This window comes from Lontra canadensis, unplaced genomic scaffold, assembly GCF_010015895.1.
Source record: "Lontra canadensis isolate GAN:19392208 unplaced genomic scaffold, GSC_riverotter_1.0 scaffold1, whole genome shotgun sequence".
NCBI lineage: Eukaryota > Metazoa > Chordata > Mammalia > Carnivora > Mustelidae > Lontra > Lontra canadensis.
The window spans coordinates 88,363,344-88,377,874 of NW_022630995.1; the positions used below are offsets into that span (position 1 = coordinate 88,363,344).

The window sequence follows — 14,531 nt, forward strand, 5'->3', positions numbered from 1 at the left end:
AAAGAAACACATCAGATCAAAATCTTTATTGTTTTGGCATTTTATCTGTGCTAAAAAAGGCCTCTGAATATAAGCATGACCACTCATGCTCCACTTCCATGCAAGGGAAAGATCCCAAACTCTTAAAATCTATCTAGATATGGACATGCCCAGTGGATACCTAGACATGGATCTGAATTTCTTTCTGAATGGCAGTCTTACTGACACACACATTTTCTTTAATCCTCATGACAACCCTAAAATGGGAGTTTTACCCATGTAAAACCTGAGATTCAGGGAGGTTAGGTAATTTGCCCAACTTTAAACATCCAGAATCTGTCCCAGGCCCAACCCCAAGGCCAATATTCTTTCTATTATATCTCATTGCTTCTCAGAGACTAGGGAACAAAGGAGGGTGCCCCTGCTCCAGTGTACAGACTCAGCCAGAAAGACTAGACTGCTCCTTGACTCTAACCCCAAGTTGGGGAAGGAGAACTCAACAATATTAAGTACCAAGTTGTGTTAATCCTTTAAAAAATACTTTTTCCATAACAAGCTGTTATAGAAACAGCTTATATATTAAGTGTTTATATACACAGTATTTTGCTGTATGATAACCACCTGCATATTCTTCCATCAACACCACTTCTCTCATTCGTTCACTTGTTTTTGTAACTATGTGCTGTATTGGAATTTAACCAGTTTGAGAAATAGAGGAGACAGAAGGCAATTGAGATGTATGTTCTCATCCAAATCATGGATTTCCCTAGCCAAGCTGGGTGGAGTGAGGCTTAGGCCTCTAGCAGAAACAGGGTTTGCTACTACACCTCCAGAAATGAGCCGGGGAATGGCCAGGCAACTACAGGCGTCCTCACTCAAGCCCACTCCAACATGGGAGTAAGAAGCTCTGCGTGCTGAATGCCAAGGACACAATAAGAAAGCACTTTACCGAGCTCCTGTAAATCTTAGAAAGATCTTTTCTATGTTGCTTGGGATGGTGGGAGAGCCCCAAATATCTCCCACAATACCACCTTCTGTCATCAGGATCAGAGAGGAAACCTGGAGAGTAAGGTACGTCCCTCCCAACATTTGCCAGCTTTTCGAACTTTTTAGTATATTACACTGTGTGTTCCACTGGTGTCACATGAGTTGCTGTAGGTAGCATGCTCACAGGCATTATTTTAAAAAATAATTTTAGTTATGTATTTTAATCTGTATTTGGAAAGATGTATAACACATTTTAACACATTACCATGCGCAAAGATGATGAAGTCCACACTGAATACTTAAAGAAAAACATATCAACGTTTGTATGGATGGTGCAAACGTAGACAAGATGTGACAGCCGCGCACACATGATGGGAGGCTGCGGAACAGTGCCGTAACCCATTGTGTCCCAGCATGGGGTGGGGGGGGAACCAGGGCAGCCGCCCCTCTCAGCAGAGCTGAGCATGCTCACGGTGCTGCTGCGCTCACTCCTAAACTCTGCTTCTCCCTATGGAGTCCTTCTGGAACTGCTGAAGGGCATCTTGCTTTCTGCTGCAAAAGACTCGAGCACTATGAGTCAGGCAGAACTCCATGCAGCAGCCTAAGCTGAAAGTTCACTCTCTGTTCTATTTCTTGTGACAAATTATGTCCAGTCACGTTGTCCAAAGTGGCTCACCAGACTTTATGAAATGAACACAGAGACTGTATCCACATTAAAATGTCCCAAATTTGAACCATATGAAACTCTTTTATGACTCAACTTCCCCTCAGACTAAATCCCATCACAAATAAAAACCCATAGAAAGTCCAAATGACTTCATTCTCAGTTGTATACAGTTGGTTCAGTGTCAGCCAGAGGCTTTTACTCAGAGCCTGGGTTCCTAAGGCTGCAGCCATGTCCTGGGATTTCACAGAAATGGGTGTAGCTTCTTCAGCCTCTTCAAAGTTAGTTTGACTCTAATTAGTTCTAGTCTCCAAGGGGTCAACAGTCACAAAAGAAACCGCATTTTCACTATAGAAGTCGTCACAAACAAAACTGGTCCCCCAGTTCAGTGAATAGGTAATGTCATTTAACACTGCTGTTCTCAGCCAAAGAGCAAGGCGGGTAACTTAGCTCTCCCTACATTGGAGACAGCGGAAGACCTGAAACTGTTGGGTTTCAGTCCCATGACAAGCCAGCCAGCGGCACCAGTGTTGAGTCCACAGCCTCTCTGAGTCTGTATTCTCTGAACAGATGGTGCCCAGCAACAGCTGGGTTTCCATGTTTAATACATGTGTGTATTTCTTTGTTTTTGTTGTTACTGTTTTGTTTGGATGACGTGTATGGGATCCTCCCATATGTATTGCCTACTTTCTCTCAGAGAGTGACCCTTGAGACATCAATGCCTTCTTCGAAATTTAGATATTCTGGTTTCTTCATGTTCTTGTGTCTCGTGTCTCATGCTTTTGGCACTTGGGTGCAATATGGTGATCTAGAGAAAGCATTTACTCCCAAACTCCTACAAGTGTGTTCTCTCCAGAACAGTGGAGTAAAGTACACTCTCCCTTGTGAATGCATGAGGGATGGGGTAATGAATGTCACCCTACTCCCTTAGCACAATGTTTAACTTCCTCATATACCACATTTTATTTATTCTGAGAATAGTAATTGTCATCACTCTTCCATAGACTTTTCATTCCTACCTGGGCAGGTTAGTTGGACCTGGCTCGTAAGCGGTTGTCCAGAACCAAGTTTCTAAGAAAATAAAATACCATGATCACAGTAAGAGCCAATGAGTCAGGATTACTCTTTGTCAAGAAGTAACAGAAGGATAACAAAGCTTAGCAAGACTTTTAAGAAGATTCTAGGGATCACAGATTAAAGTAGTCAAAAGTTAGTATTCCAAAGAGTTGTGCCATTGAAAAGATAGAAGACAAGCACAAACAAAAAAGATTCCAAACTTAAATTCAGGGCAGAAATTTTCTGTTCTTTCACTCCTTCCTGTCTCAGTAGGATCTGACCACTCGTGTAAGGAGAGGGACTGCAGCTGGGAAGGAAGTGAAGCCAAGAGCTGCAGCTGCAAAAAGTCGGGTTTTTTTTTCCCTTTTAACTTTTATAGTGTAAAATTAATACATACACACATTTTTAAAAAATCAAGGAGTACAGAGTGGTACCAAATGAAAAGTAAATTCTCTGCCTGAACTTGTTCCCCAACTTCTCATTTCCAGCTCCCTATTTTTAAATATTTTCTGTTTTGCTGGTGGTTATCACAATACCTCTGAAACCTATGTTAGTACTTCCATTTCTTGCTTTATCAGTTTTAAATAGCATCTACTGAAAGATGAGAAAAAAATCTGTGACATTATCTTCTACATCTCTCTGCTGCCTTAATATTCAGACTTCCATTTTTTTATATATTATCAATGTTAATATTAGATTCTCTTTTATAGTTATTGTGTTCCAAGTTTTGTTTATATGTTGATTCTACCAATTAAAATAGCATTTCCATTATTCCAATGATTAAATTACTCCTTACCGAAGGACCAAATAGCTCAACTTAATAGAGAAAGAAAGGGTAATCTTATGTCATTAAAACTGAAAGATGAATGTTCCAAGTGTCAAGTTCAAATGGGATTATTTAAATTCAATCTTCAAGACTTTCTATTAAATTTAATTTGACCGATGTTATCTTTAATTTCCCAGAAATCTTTATCTCTATTCTTATTTCATAGCCACCCATTCTTTGCCTTCTTGACTCTGAAGATGTTAGTTGGTTTTGTTTTCTTAATCAGTTTTTTTTTTTCTTTCCTGTTCTCTTGTTTTCTTCAGGATTCAACTGTTATAATATCTGTTCTAATTGGATCTTCTCATCTTTGTTTTTCACTTACTCTAAATTTTATGGGTTTTTTCCCCCCATATATGTGAATGATGAAAAAGGTTGACCAGTATTGGTAGTATGATTTGCCACTGTGGTATTAGACCTCTTTCTTGAATGAAAAGATGGATGGCAGGGTTTATGTACATATAAGATAGTAGTACTATTTTAGGGTACATTTAGGTATTTTGTTCACCATTTACTTTTTGAAAATTGACTTTTAAAAATATTACATTAAAATATCATATCTTATTTACTTAGTTTTTTGGTGCACCTCAAATTTTTTGTGCCTGGTTTCACTCACGGTAGTGTCTGCTTTGGGCCAAGGGCCTGAAAGGTTGAATGTATTTCCAGTATGGTCAGTAGAGGGCAGCAAAGGGTAGTAGAGTGAGCCAAGGCCTGGGCATACATTTTTCCCTCTCTTTAGAGAGATAAAAATCAATTCGTGGTAGGAGAAAGTCCAGAGTGCCAGACTCAGGAGAGAAATTACTCATAGGGATACCGATCCAGGATGGGGATCAAGCTGAGGAGGTACAATTTACAGCCTGGTATCTATCATAGGGATGTGAACCACTAGACATCAGGAAGGGAATCATTAGACTTTCACAGTCCTGACTCCTACTCCCTGACTATCTAAAGCCTAAGATCTGGATCCGTAAAGTAACAGGAGTCTCCTGTCCACCTGGGGAGCTGATGCAAACTTCCTATCTGAGAGTTAGGACATGGAACCAGCAGCGGCTTAGGATTCCACAACCAGCCATTTCAGGGAGGAGAGACAGAGTGGGATATGGGCACCATATACAAACACTGACAGTTGATAAAAACACTCACATTTGTGTCAATTAAATAACGTGGGAGCCAACCTAAATGGGATGTGGCTTAAAATATATTTTCTTTCCTCCCCCAGAGGGGAAACATTGTTTAGGTGAGGAAAAACTAAATGACTTTGAAATTAGACAAACTTGACTCTACAGATATCAGGTATGTGGTTCTCAGTTACTTAACTTTACTAAGCTTCAGATTCACCATCTGTAAAATGGAAATGATTCTTACCTCACAAATCTGCTGCAAGGAAACAAGATGATACCCATAAACTGCCTGGCAAAGAACTTGGCAATTTGTTGTTACTCAATCGGCATTACTACCTGTTCTCTCTCTCTGCCTTTGGTCCTGGGGAAAATGCCCATGATATTGTTGCTATTTTTTTTTAAAGATTTTATTTATTTATTTGACAGACAGAGATCACAAGTAGGCAGAGAAGCAGGCAGAGAGAGAGGAGGAAGCAGGCTCCCTGCTGAGCAGAGAGCCCGATGCAGGGCTCGATCCCAGGACCCTGAGATCATGACCTGAGCCAAAGGCAGAGGCTTAACCCACTGAGCCACCCAGGCGCCCCTATTGTTGCTATTTTTGAATAAAAAGTCTCATTGTCTCCTATAAGCATAACTAAATTATTTGAAGGATTACTCTGTGTGGTATCATACTAACATTTCTGCAGTATAATCTCATTTAATTCTCATAACAAACCCAGATGCTTTTATCAGTGTCATCTTGAGTTTATAGATAAGGACATCGAGGCTTTAGAAGTGTAACTGGTTTACCCAGTGACATGTAGGTAATAAATCATGAGGAAGGATTACAACTAGGTAATTGGATTCTAGAGCTCATGCTCCTGACACTGAAGAATGTTTTCCAGTATGCACATTTAATCAAAGATTTAACATTTTAAGGGAAGAAATCAAAGAAGAAATTAAAAAATACATGGAGACAAATGAAAATGAAAACACAATGGTCCAAAAACTTCGGAATCCAGCAAAAGCTGTTCTACAAGGGAAGTTTATAGCAATCCAGACCTACTTCAAGAAGCAAGAAAAATATCAAATAAACAACCTAAACTCACATCTACAGAAGCCAAAAAAAGAACAAACAAAACCCAAAACCAGCAGAAGAGAAATAATAAAGATTAGAGCAGAAATAAATGAAATAGAAATTAAGGGGGAAAATAGAGCAGATCAATGAAACCAGGAGCTGGTTTTTTTAAAATATCAGCCACATTGATGAAACTTTAGCCAAACTCATTAGAGAGAGGAGAGAGAGAGCACGATGGGGGTTTTGGGGGTGGGGGGATTCAAATAAAAGAGATCAGAAGTGAAAGAGGAGAAATGACAACCAAAACCACAGAAATATGAAGGATTTTAAGAGTATTATGAAAAATTGTATGCAAACAAATTGGACAACTAGAAGAAATAGATAAATTCCTAGAAACATATAACCTCCAAGAACTGAATCAGGAAGAAATAGAAAACTTGAACAGACCTATTACCAGCAATGAAATTGAATCAGTAATCAAAACACTCCCACCAAACAAAAGTCCAGGACCAGATGGCTTCACAGGTGAATTTTAGCAAGCATTTAAAGAAGAGTTAATGCCTATTCTCAAACCGCGTCAAAAAACAGAAGAAGAAAAGCTTCCAAATTCATCCTATGAGGCCACCATTACCCTGATACCCAAACCAGATAGAAACACTACAAAAAAAAAAAAAAAAGAGAGAGAGAGAGAGAGAGATAGAACTACAGGTCAGTATCTCTGATGAACATAGATGCAAAAATCCTCAACAAAATATTAGCCAACCAAATCCAACAATACATTAAAAAATCATTCACCATGACCAAGTGGGATTTATTCCTAGGATGCAAACATGATTCACTTTCACAAATCAATTAACATACATCACATCAACAAGAGAAAGGATAAAAAACACATGATCATTTTAATAGATGCATAAAAGCATTTGACAAAGTACAACATCCATTCATGATAAAAACACTAACAAAGTAGTTTTATTTTTTTTTAATATTTTATTTATTTATTTGACAGAGATAGATCACAAGTAGGCAGAGAGGCAGGCAGAGAGAGAGAGGGAGAAGCAGGCTCCCTGCTGAGCAGAGAGCCTGATGCGGGGCTCAATCCCAGGACCCTGAGATCATGACCCGAGCCGAAGGCAGAGGCTTAACCCTCTGAGCCACCCAGGTGCCCCAACAAAGTAGTTTTAGAGGGAACATACCTCAACATAATAAAGATCATATAAAAACCTTTGGCAAATATACTCAATGGTGAGATACTAAGAGCTTTTCCCCAAGATCAGGAACAAGACAAGGATGTCCACTCTCACTTCTTTTATTCAGCATAGTACTGGAAGTCCTAGCCCCAGCAATCAGAAAAGAAGAAGAGATAAGCAAAATCCAAATGGGTAAGGAAGAAGTAAAACTTTCATTATTTGCAGGTGACATGATACTATATATAGAAAACCCTCAAGACTCCACCAAAAATAAACTAAAACTGATAAATGAGTTCAGGAAAGTCACAGGATACAAAATCAATATACAGAAATCCACTGCATTTCTGTACACGAATAATAAAGGAAAAGAAAGAAAAATTAAGAAACAGTCCCATTCACAATTACATGAAAAATAGTAAAATACCTAGGAATAAACTTGAGTAAGGAAATGAAAGACCTATACTCTCTCTGAACACTATAAAACACTGATGAAAAGAATTGAGGACAACATGAATGGGAAAATATCCCATACTTATTGATGAAAGAACAAATACTTTAAAATGCCCCATACACCAAATAATCTACAGACTCAATGCAATCCATATCAAAATATGAATAGCATTTTTCACAGAACTAGAGTAAATAATTCTAAAATATTCATGGTACCACAAAAGGCCCCAAATAGCCAAAACGATCTTGAAAAAGAACAAAATTGGAGGTATCACAATCCCAGATTTCAAGATATATCACAAAGCTGTAATAAAACAAAATAGTCTGGTATTAACAGAAAAGTAGGCAATAGATGGGTGGAACAGAATAGAGAATACAGAAATAAACCCACGATTTTATGGTCAGTTAATGTACAACAAGGGAGGCAAGAATATACAGTGCAAAAAAGATAATCTCTTTAAAAACTGATGTTGGGAAAACTGGCCAGCTACATCCAAAAGAATGAAACTGGACCATTTTCTTACACTATACACAAAAATAAAATTCAGAATGGATTAAAGACCTAAATATGAGAACTGAATTCAAAAAAGTCCTAGAAGAAAGCACAGGCAATAATTTCTCTGACACTGGCTGTAACAGTATCTTTCTAGATATGTCCCCTGAGGCAAGGGAAACAAAAGCAAAAATAAATTATTGGGACTACATCAGAATAAAAATCTTCTGCACAGCGAAGAAAACCACCAACAAAACTAGCAGACAACTTACTGAATGGGAGAAGATATTTGCAAATGACATAAAAGGCTAGTATCCAGAATATAAAGAAGTTACACAACTCAGCACCAAAACCCACAAATAATCCAATTTAAAAAATGGGCAGAAGACATGAGCAGACATTTCTCCAAAGAAGACGTACAGATGGCCAACAGACACACAAAAAAATGTTCAACATTACTCACCATCAAGGAAATGCAAATGAAAACCACTGTGAGCTATCACCTCACACCTGTCCAAATGGCCAAAATCAACAACATAAGAAACAAGAGGTTTTGGCGAGAATGTGGAGGAGAAAGGAGCTCTTATGCACTGTTGGAATGCAAACTGGTGCAGCTACTGTGGAAAACAATATGGAAGTTCCTCAAAAAATTAAAAATAGAATTGCTATATGATCCACTACTGAGTATTTACCCCTAAATAGAAAAACACTAGTTTATGGGGTACCTGGTTGGCTCAGTTGGTTAAGAGTCTGGCTCATGATTTTGGTTCAGGTCATAATCTCTGGTTGTGGGATCGACCCCTACATTGGGCTCTGCACTCAGCACAGAGTCTGCTCGTGATTCCTTCTCCCTCTTCCTCTGTCCCTATTTACAGTAGCCAAATTATGGAGTCAGCCCAAGTGTCCACTGATAGATGAATGGATAAAGAAAATGTGATATATATATATATATATACTATGGAATATTATTCAGTCATTAAAAAAAAACGAAATCTTGCCATTTGCAACAACATGGATGGATCTAGAGGGTATAATGCTAAGTGAAATAAGTCAGAGAAAGACAAATACCATATGACTTCACTTATATGTGGAATTTAAGAAACAAAACATATGAATAAAGAAAAAGAGACAAACCAAAAAAACAGACTCTTAGTTATAGAAAACAAACTGATGGTTATCAAAAGGGAGGTGGGTGGGGGGATGGGTGAATAGGTGATGGGGATTAAGAGTACACTTATCATGATGAGTGGTGAGTAACCTATAGAATTGTACCTGGATGGCTCCATTGTTAAGCGTCTGTCTTCGGCTCAGGTCATGTTCCTAGGGTCCTGAGATCGAGCATGGGGCTCCCTGCTTAGCGGGAAGCCTGCTTCTTCCTCTACCTCTGCCCCTGCTTGTGCTCCCTCTCTCGCTGTGTCTCTCTCTGTCAAATAAATAAATAATATCTAAAAAAAAAAAAAAAAAGAATTGTTGTATACACTATATTGTAGACCTGAAACTAATATAATGCTGTATGTTAATTATACTGGAATTGAAATAAAATAAAGACAGGAAATTTAAAAGAAAAAAACTAAATTAAGAAAATAGTCTTGTCTTTGCAACATGCTTAAAAATGTTGGTATTATGGGCATAGGACCACCTTATACTATCTCTTCTATTTGATATTTAAGGTGAAAAGTTAAGTGTTCAATGAAATTGATGAAAACAGACCCTATCACTATTACTCTATTTAGAGCTCATTCATCAAATTAACACACATAGCAATGGTATTTTGGAAGAAATGAAGCTTTAGCTATTACTGTAAAGGTAACTATTACATGACTAAGGAAAGCTCCCTTTATCTTTCTAAGAGAAATTTTCCTTTGCTTTACTACAAGGGAAAGATAGTATTAGAACACTACATCTTTCTCAATTAATTCCTGGAAACCAGTTCCTCACAATCCTGGTTACATATAAGAATCATTCAGAAAGCTTTTTAAAAATACAGGTTTTTCCAGATCTGATGAATCAGAACCTCTGGGGGAGGAGGTTTCAGGAGGAGCACCTGAAAATTTCCCCCAAATAAGTCTGATGCACGTCAGAATTGATAAGCAGGAACTAGATTCTAGAAGGAGAGAAGTTTTCCTGGCATCTAAATCTGTAACCTCTCTGAAAGGAGAGGCAGAGAATGGGACAAAATCTGGGAACTGGGGAAGGTGCAGAGATAAGTCTGCCTACATTTTTACCTTAAATAAATGTTGACAGATGCTTGATGGGAGGCCTGAAAGTGTTGGCAATGAACCTCCATGGTTGTAATACAGTGAAACATGTCCAGAGTAGCACTTATCCCTTTTAAAGTGGTGAGAAGGGGCGCCTGGGTGGCTTAGTCAGTTAAGCTTCTGACTCTTGTTTTTGGCTCAGGTCATGATCTTAAGGTCGTGAGACTGAGCGCTAGGTCGGGCTCCATGCTTAGCACCATTTGTGCTTGTCTCTCTCCCTCTGGTGCCCCCACCCCATATAAATAAATAAAATCTAAAAAAAAAAAAAAAAGTGGTAAGAAGTCTGAAGACCACTATCTACATGTCTCTTCTGTGCTAGTTTGGTTTTAAGATGAGAGGCCTCAATAAAGCCTAAAAGAACCATCAGACTTGTGCTCTCATCTCTACCTACTTTTTCAGGCATATTTCATGTTCCTGTACCTTCTGCCCATGTCTCCAATCTAGCAAACTCTTCCATGTCTCTGAAACGTCACATATTTACATTCTGTCCCATCACCTGAAAAATTTATTTTCCCTCCCAACCCACTTCTCTTCTTGTCACCTCCTTCTTCCTTCCTCTTTTCTCTCTTCTCTCTAATTAATCCCAAATTATTCTTTTCTTTTTTAAAAAATATTTTTCTTATTTATTTTTTAGGAAGAGAGAGAGAGAGAGAGAGCATGAGAGGAGAGAGGTCAGTGGAGAAACAGACTCCCTGGCAAGCAGGGAGCCCGATGTGGGACTGGATCCCATGACTCAAGGATCATGACCTGAGGCGAAGGCAGTCGCTCAACCAACTGAGCCACCCAGGTGCCCCCCAAATTATTCTTTAAAGCTTATTTCAAATGAGCTCTTCAATGGAGCCTTCCTCTCCACCGTTGAAATCAGATTTCAGGTCCCTCTTTTAATTTCTCATCTCACTCTTTAATTTTTCTCTGCAGCACTTCCCAGAGTGTGGTGTTACAGTTATTTATGGTACTCTGTTTAATGTCTGCCCCCTCCCATATTTAAATCCTGGTTTTCTGAGAGTTGGGCCTGGCTCCCTGTTGCTCAGACCTATTAAGAGCCTTTCTCCTAGTATGGGTTCAAACACTATCTGTTGAATGGATGAAGTAAATGAGAGAGACTATTTTAAGCCATGCCTTTTCCCCTCCATTCATGCCAGAAAACTCTTTCATTCACCCATTCAATAGAATTTTTGAATTCCTCCAATGTGCCAGTGTTTGTGAGAATTAAATGATAAATCAGACATAGACTCTTTCCTTGAGGTCCATAGAGTTGAGTGGGGAGTAAAAGAAAGGGTATTTACATACCTGGTATAGGTGTCTGCAAGGAAAACCATAGACTTTGTTAGTAAGCTCTAATTCCAGTCCTCCGCCGTTGTCAAAGGAAAGATGCTGTCCATGTGAGAAGAATGGGGGGCCCTCATGGGAAGCTTGGTGACCTCCTGAGTAGGCTGGATTTTAATCCTTCATTTTACGTCACAACCACTTGGATTGAAAGCGTCTAACCTGTCTGTTCAGCAGCTGCCTCAACTGTAAAACCATCAGTTTCCCAGTGGTCAAGGAACACGGTCTTCACGGAAAATGTTTTTAACAGACTACTGTAGGTTCTGTAACACTAAGATGATGTCCAGATGGGAAATAGATGTTTAGCCTCACTAGCCATTAGGGAAATGCACGTTAAATCCACAGGGAGATATCACTACACAGCTACCAGAATAGCTAAAATAAAAAATGACAACACCCAGTGCTAGTGTGGATGTGGGGAAACTGAATCACTCCTACAGTACCAGTGCGAATGTGAATTGGCAGAGCCATTCTGGAAAACAGTTGGGAAGTTTCTTAAAAAACAAAACAAAACAGAGCAGCTAACCCTAGGACCTAGCAGTTTGGAGTCCTGGGCGTTTAGCCCAGAGAGGTGAAGACCAATGGTGACACAAAAACCTGTACACAGCTGTTTCCAGCAGCTTTATTAGTGACAGCCCAAGCCTGCGGATAATCCAGAACCCTTTCAGCCCTTTCAGCTGGTGGTGAAGCAAACTGTGATACACCCATACCCTGGCATACTACTAAGAGACACAAAGAAATGAACCACAAGCACCTGCAGCAAGCCAGGTGCCTCCAGTTATGCTGAACAGACAAAAGCAAATCACAAAAATTTTACATACTCTATGATGCCATCTGTATACCATTCTTGAAATGGCAAAATTGTACACATGGAGAACAGATTTGTGACTGCCAGGGATTAAAGAGGAGGTGGGAGGAAGTTTGTGTGGTGGTAAAAGGGTAAAAGGAAGGATCCTTGTGGTGATAGAAGTATCTGGAAGACTCTATCTGTAATAAATTGGTGTAATTTCTCTGTATTATTTCTTATAGCCTCACATAAATGTATAGTTATTTCAAACTAAAAAGGTTTACTTTTAAAAAATCAAAACATGTAGGCCAAACCGGGAAACAAGTATGTCAGTTTGGCAGTTATGACATGAGCCTTAGATCCGTGATGTCATAATGGCAGTGATCTCAGGCTACTGTGGAATCCTGAGGCTTCAGGCACTTTACAGTACTCTGCCAAGAGCTGTAGACTCACTCGATTTTCAGTCCTGAGAACTGAAGACAAAACGATGTTCACATCAATCAGAAAGCCGTCTGAACTCATAGGTGGTCGTTCAAGGCTTCACCGCATAAGGTAGTCTTCTGATATTACTCTTTTTGAGCCTCAGATTGACAGTAACAGGAAGTGTTGTTCTCTTTTGTTTCTTCTAATACTTGTAAACTAATGACTAACTTCAGCACCAGCTTCATGAAAAGCTACTCAGGTTCCTAAGATTCAGTGCTGCTGAGCAGAAGAGAGCAGGCGTTACAGTCTTGGGGGGAAACACTTTCTTGGCTCTATGAGACAGAATTTTCCCAGGTCTATGAAAATATCTGTCCTATTTATGAAAGAATTTTTGCGTTCTGTTCAATTGAGTTGTTTTACCTGTTATGATCAGAAAGTCCTATCAGAGCTTAGAGCTCAGCCAAGTAATAGCTAAACGAACTCTTGTGTTTAGAAACTTTTTGGTGTTTCCAGTATTCTTGTCGAACTTTGAGAATTTTTCCCCCAAATGTGAATATTGATTTGGATAAGACCGGGTTCAATTTCCAGAATCTTCAGTTGCCTTCATTTTTATCTTAACATGAAAGCAAGTTGTAATTAATCCTTCACAAACACCATACATTTTGTTTTATATTAGGCCACAAATTGTCCTTTTCGTTGTTGTGGTTTGTTTGCCTTCTTGTAATACACTTTACCTCTTGGTTCTCCCCTTCCTAACAGCTCATGGTTAGCTTTGCTGCTTTCTCTACCCCACCTCTAAGTGTTGGCCTGCCCAAGGTCTTTGTCCATGAAACTGTTCCCCATCTGCATCAATTCCCCAACTGACCTCATCTCTCCCTCTCTCTCTTTTAAGATTTTGTTTATTTATTTTAGAAAGAGTGAATGTATGTGAGAGAGAGAGAGAGCAGGAGCAGAGGGGTGGGGTAGAGGGGGAGGCAGAAGCTGAGCAGTGACCCCATTGCAGGACTCAATCCCCGGACCTGGGATCCTGACCTGAGCCGAAGGCACACACTTAACCAACTGAGCCACCCAGGTGCCCCCACCTCACCTCCTTCAATAGCTTTCTATAACTCAGTGATCCCTGAGTGTGAGCTCTGGTGCCCTGTTTTGGGGATGGAGACTAAATTTTAGTGCTGTGTGAACCTTGACATTTAGCATACAACTTTATTGTATATTTAACTAGTAACTGGCTGCTCTGTGGTCTTTGATGGGTTGCAGGAAGAGCTCTTCTGTTGAGGTGGACACCCACAGCGAAAGCGCTACATCATCTGAGGCTTCCGCCGGTTCTCTGCTTATCATCCATAGCCCCGTGGAGCTCAAGAGAGGCTGGAGGAGGCAGAAGCGGTACCTCTTCTTATTCAGCGATCTGTTGCTGATGTCCAACACCAAGTATGTATGCTATGCTACGTGCTCTTGCGAGGATCACGAAGTTACATTTCCATGAACCCTTACCATAGGAAAACATGACGTTTTTTTCTTTTGTGTTTTGCCAGTGTTTGGATCCTTCATTCATTCAACAAGTGCCTACGGAGGTCTTGTTTTATGCCATGCCTGCCCTGCAGAGAATACAATTGAGAATGTGACAGGCAGTGTGTCTCTTGCCAGGGACTTATAGACAAGTGATAAAAATAAGAGAGGGAATTGTAGATTGTGATTAGTGCTTCTGACAGAAGGTAGACTGGGGGGAGAAGATGGGAATGTAGCAGGGATAGTCTAGGAGGACCTCTCTGAGGTGGCAGAACTGAGATGAGAAGCAGCCACATTGATAGACCAGGTGCCTGAACCTTCAAGGATGAGGGACCGGCAGGTGCAGTCTGACCCGTTGGAGGGAGGGGAGCTCAGGGAAGGATGATCTGACTAGGGCTGAAAGCGTGGGGC

At 39.8% G+C, this 14,531-nt stretch overlaps 1 protein-coding gene across 1 annotated transcript in view; it reads left to right on the forward strand.

Moving 5' to 3' along the window:
• Positions 1-12,614: 12,614 nt before the first annotated feature.
• The window catches only part of LOC116875749 (rho GTPase-activating protein 20-like), a 31,013-nt gene continuing 29,096 nt past the window's right edge, over positions 12,615-14,531 (forward strand). Inside the window, exons 1-2 of the mRNA XM_032871448.1 lie at positions 12,615-12,743; positions 13,872-14,042. Coding sequence (XP_032727339.1) covers positions 12,679-12,743; positions 13,872-14,042 — 236 coding nt within the window. The 5' untranslated portion in view covers positions 12,615-12,678. The remainder of the gene's footprint in view (positions 12,744-13,871; positions 14,043-14,531) is intronic.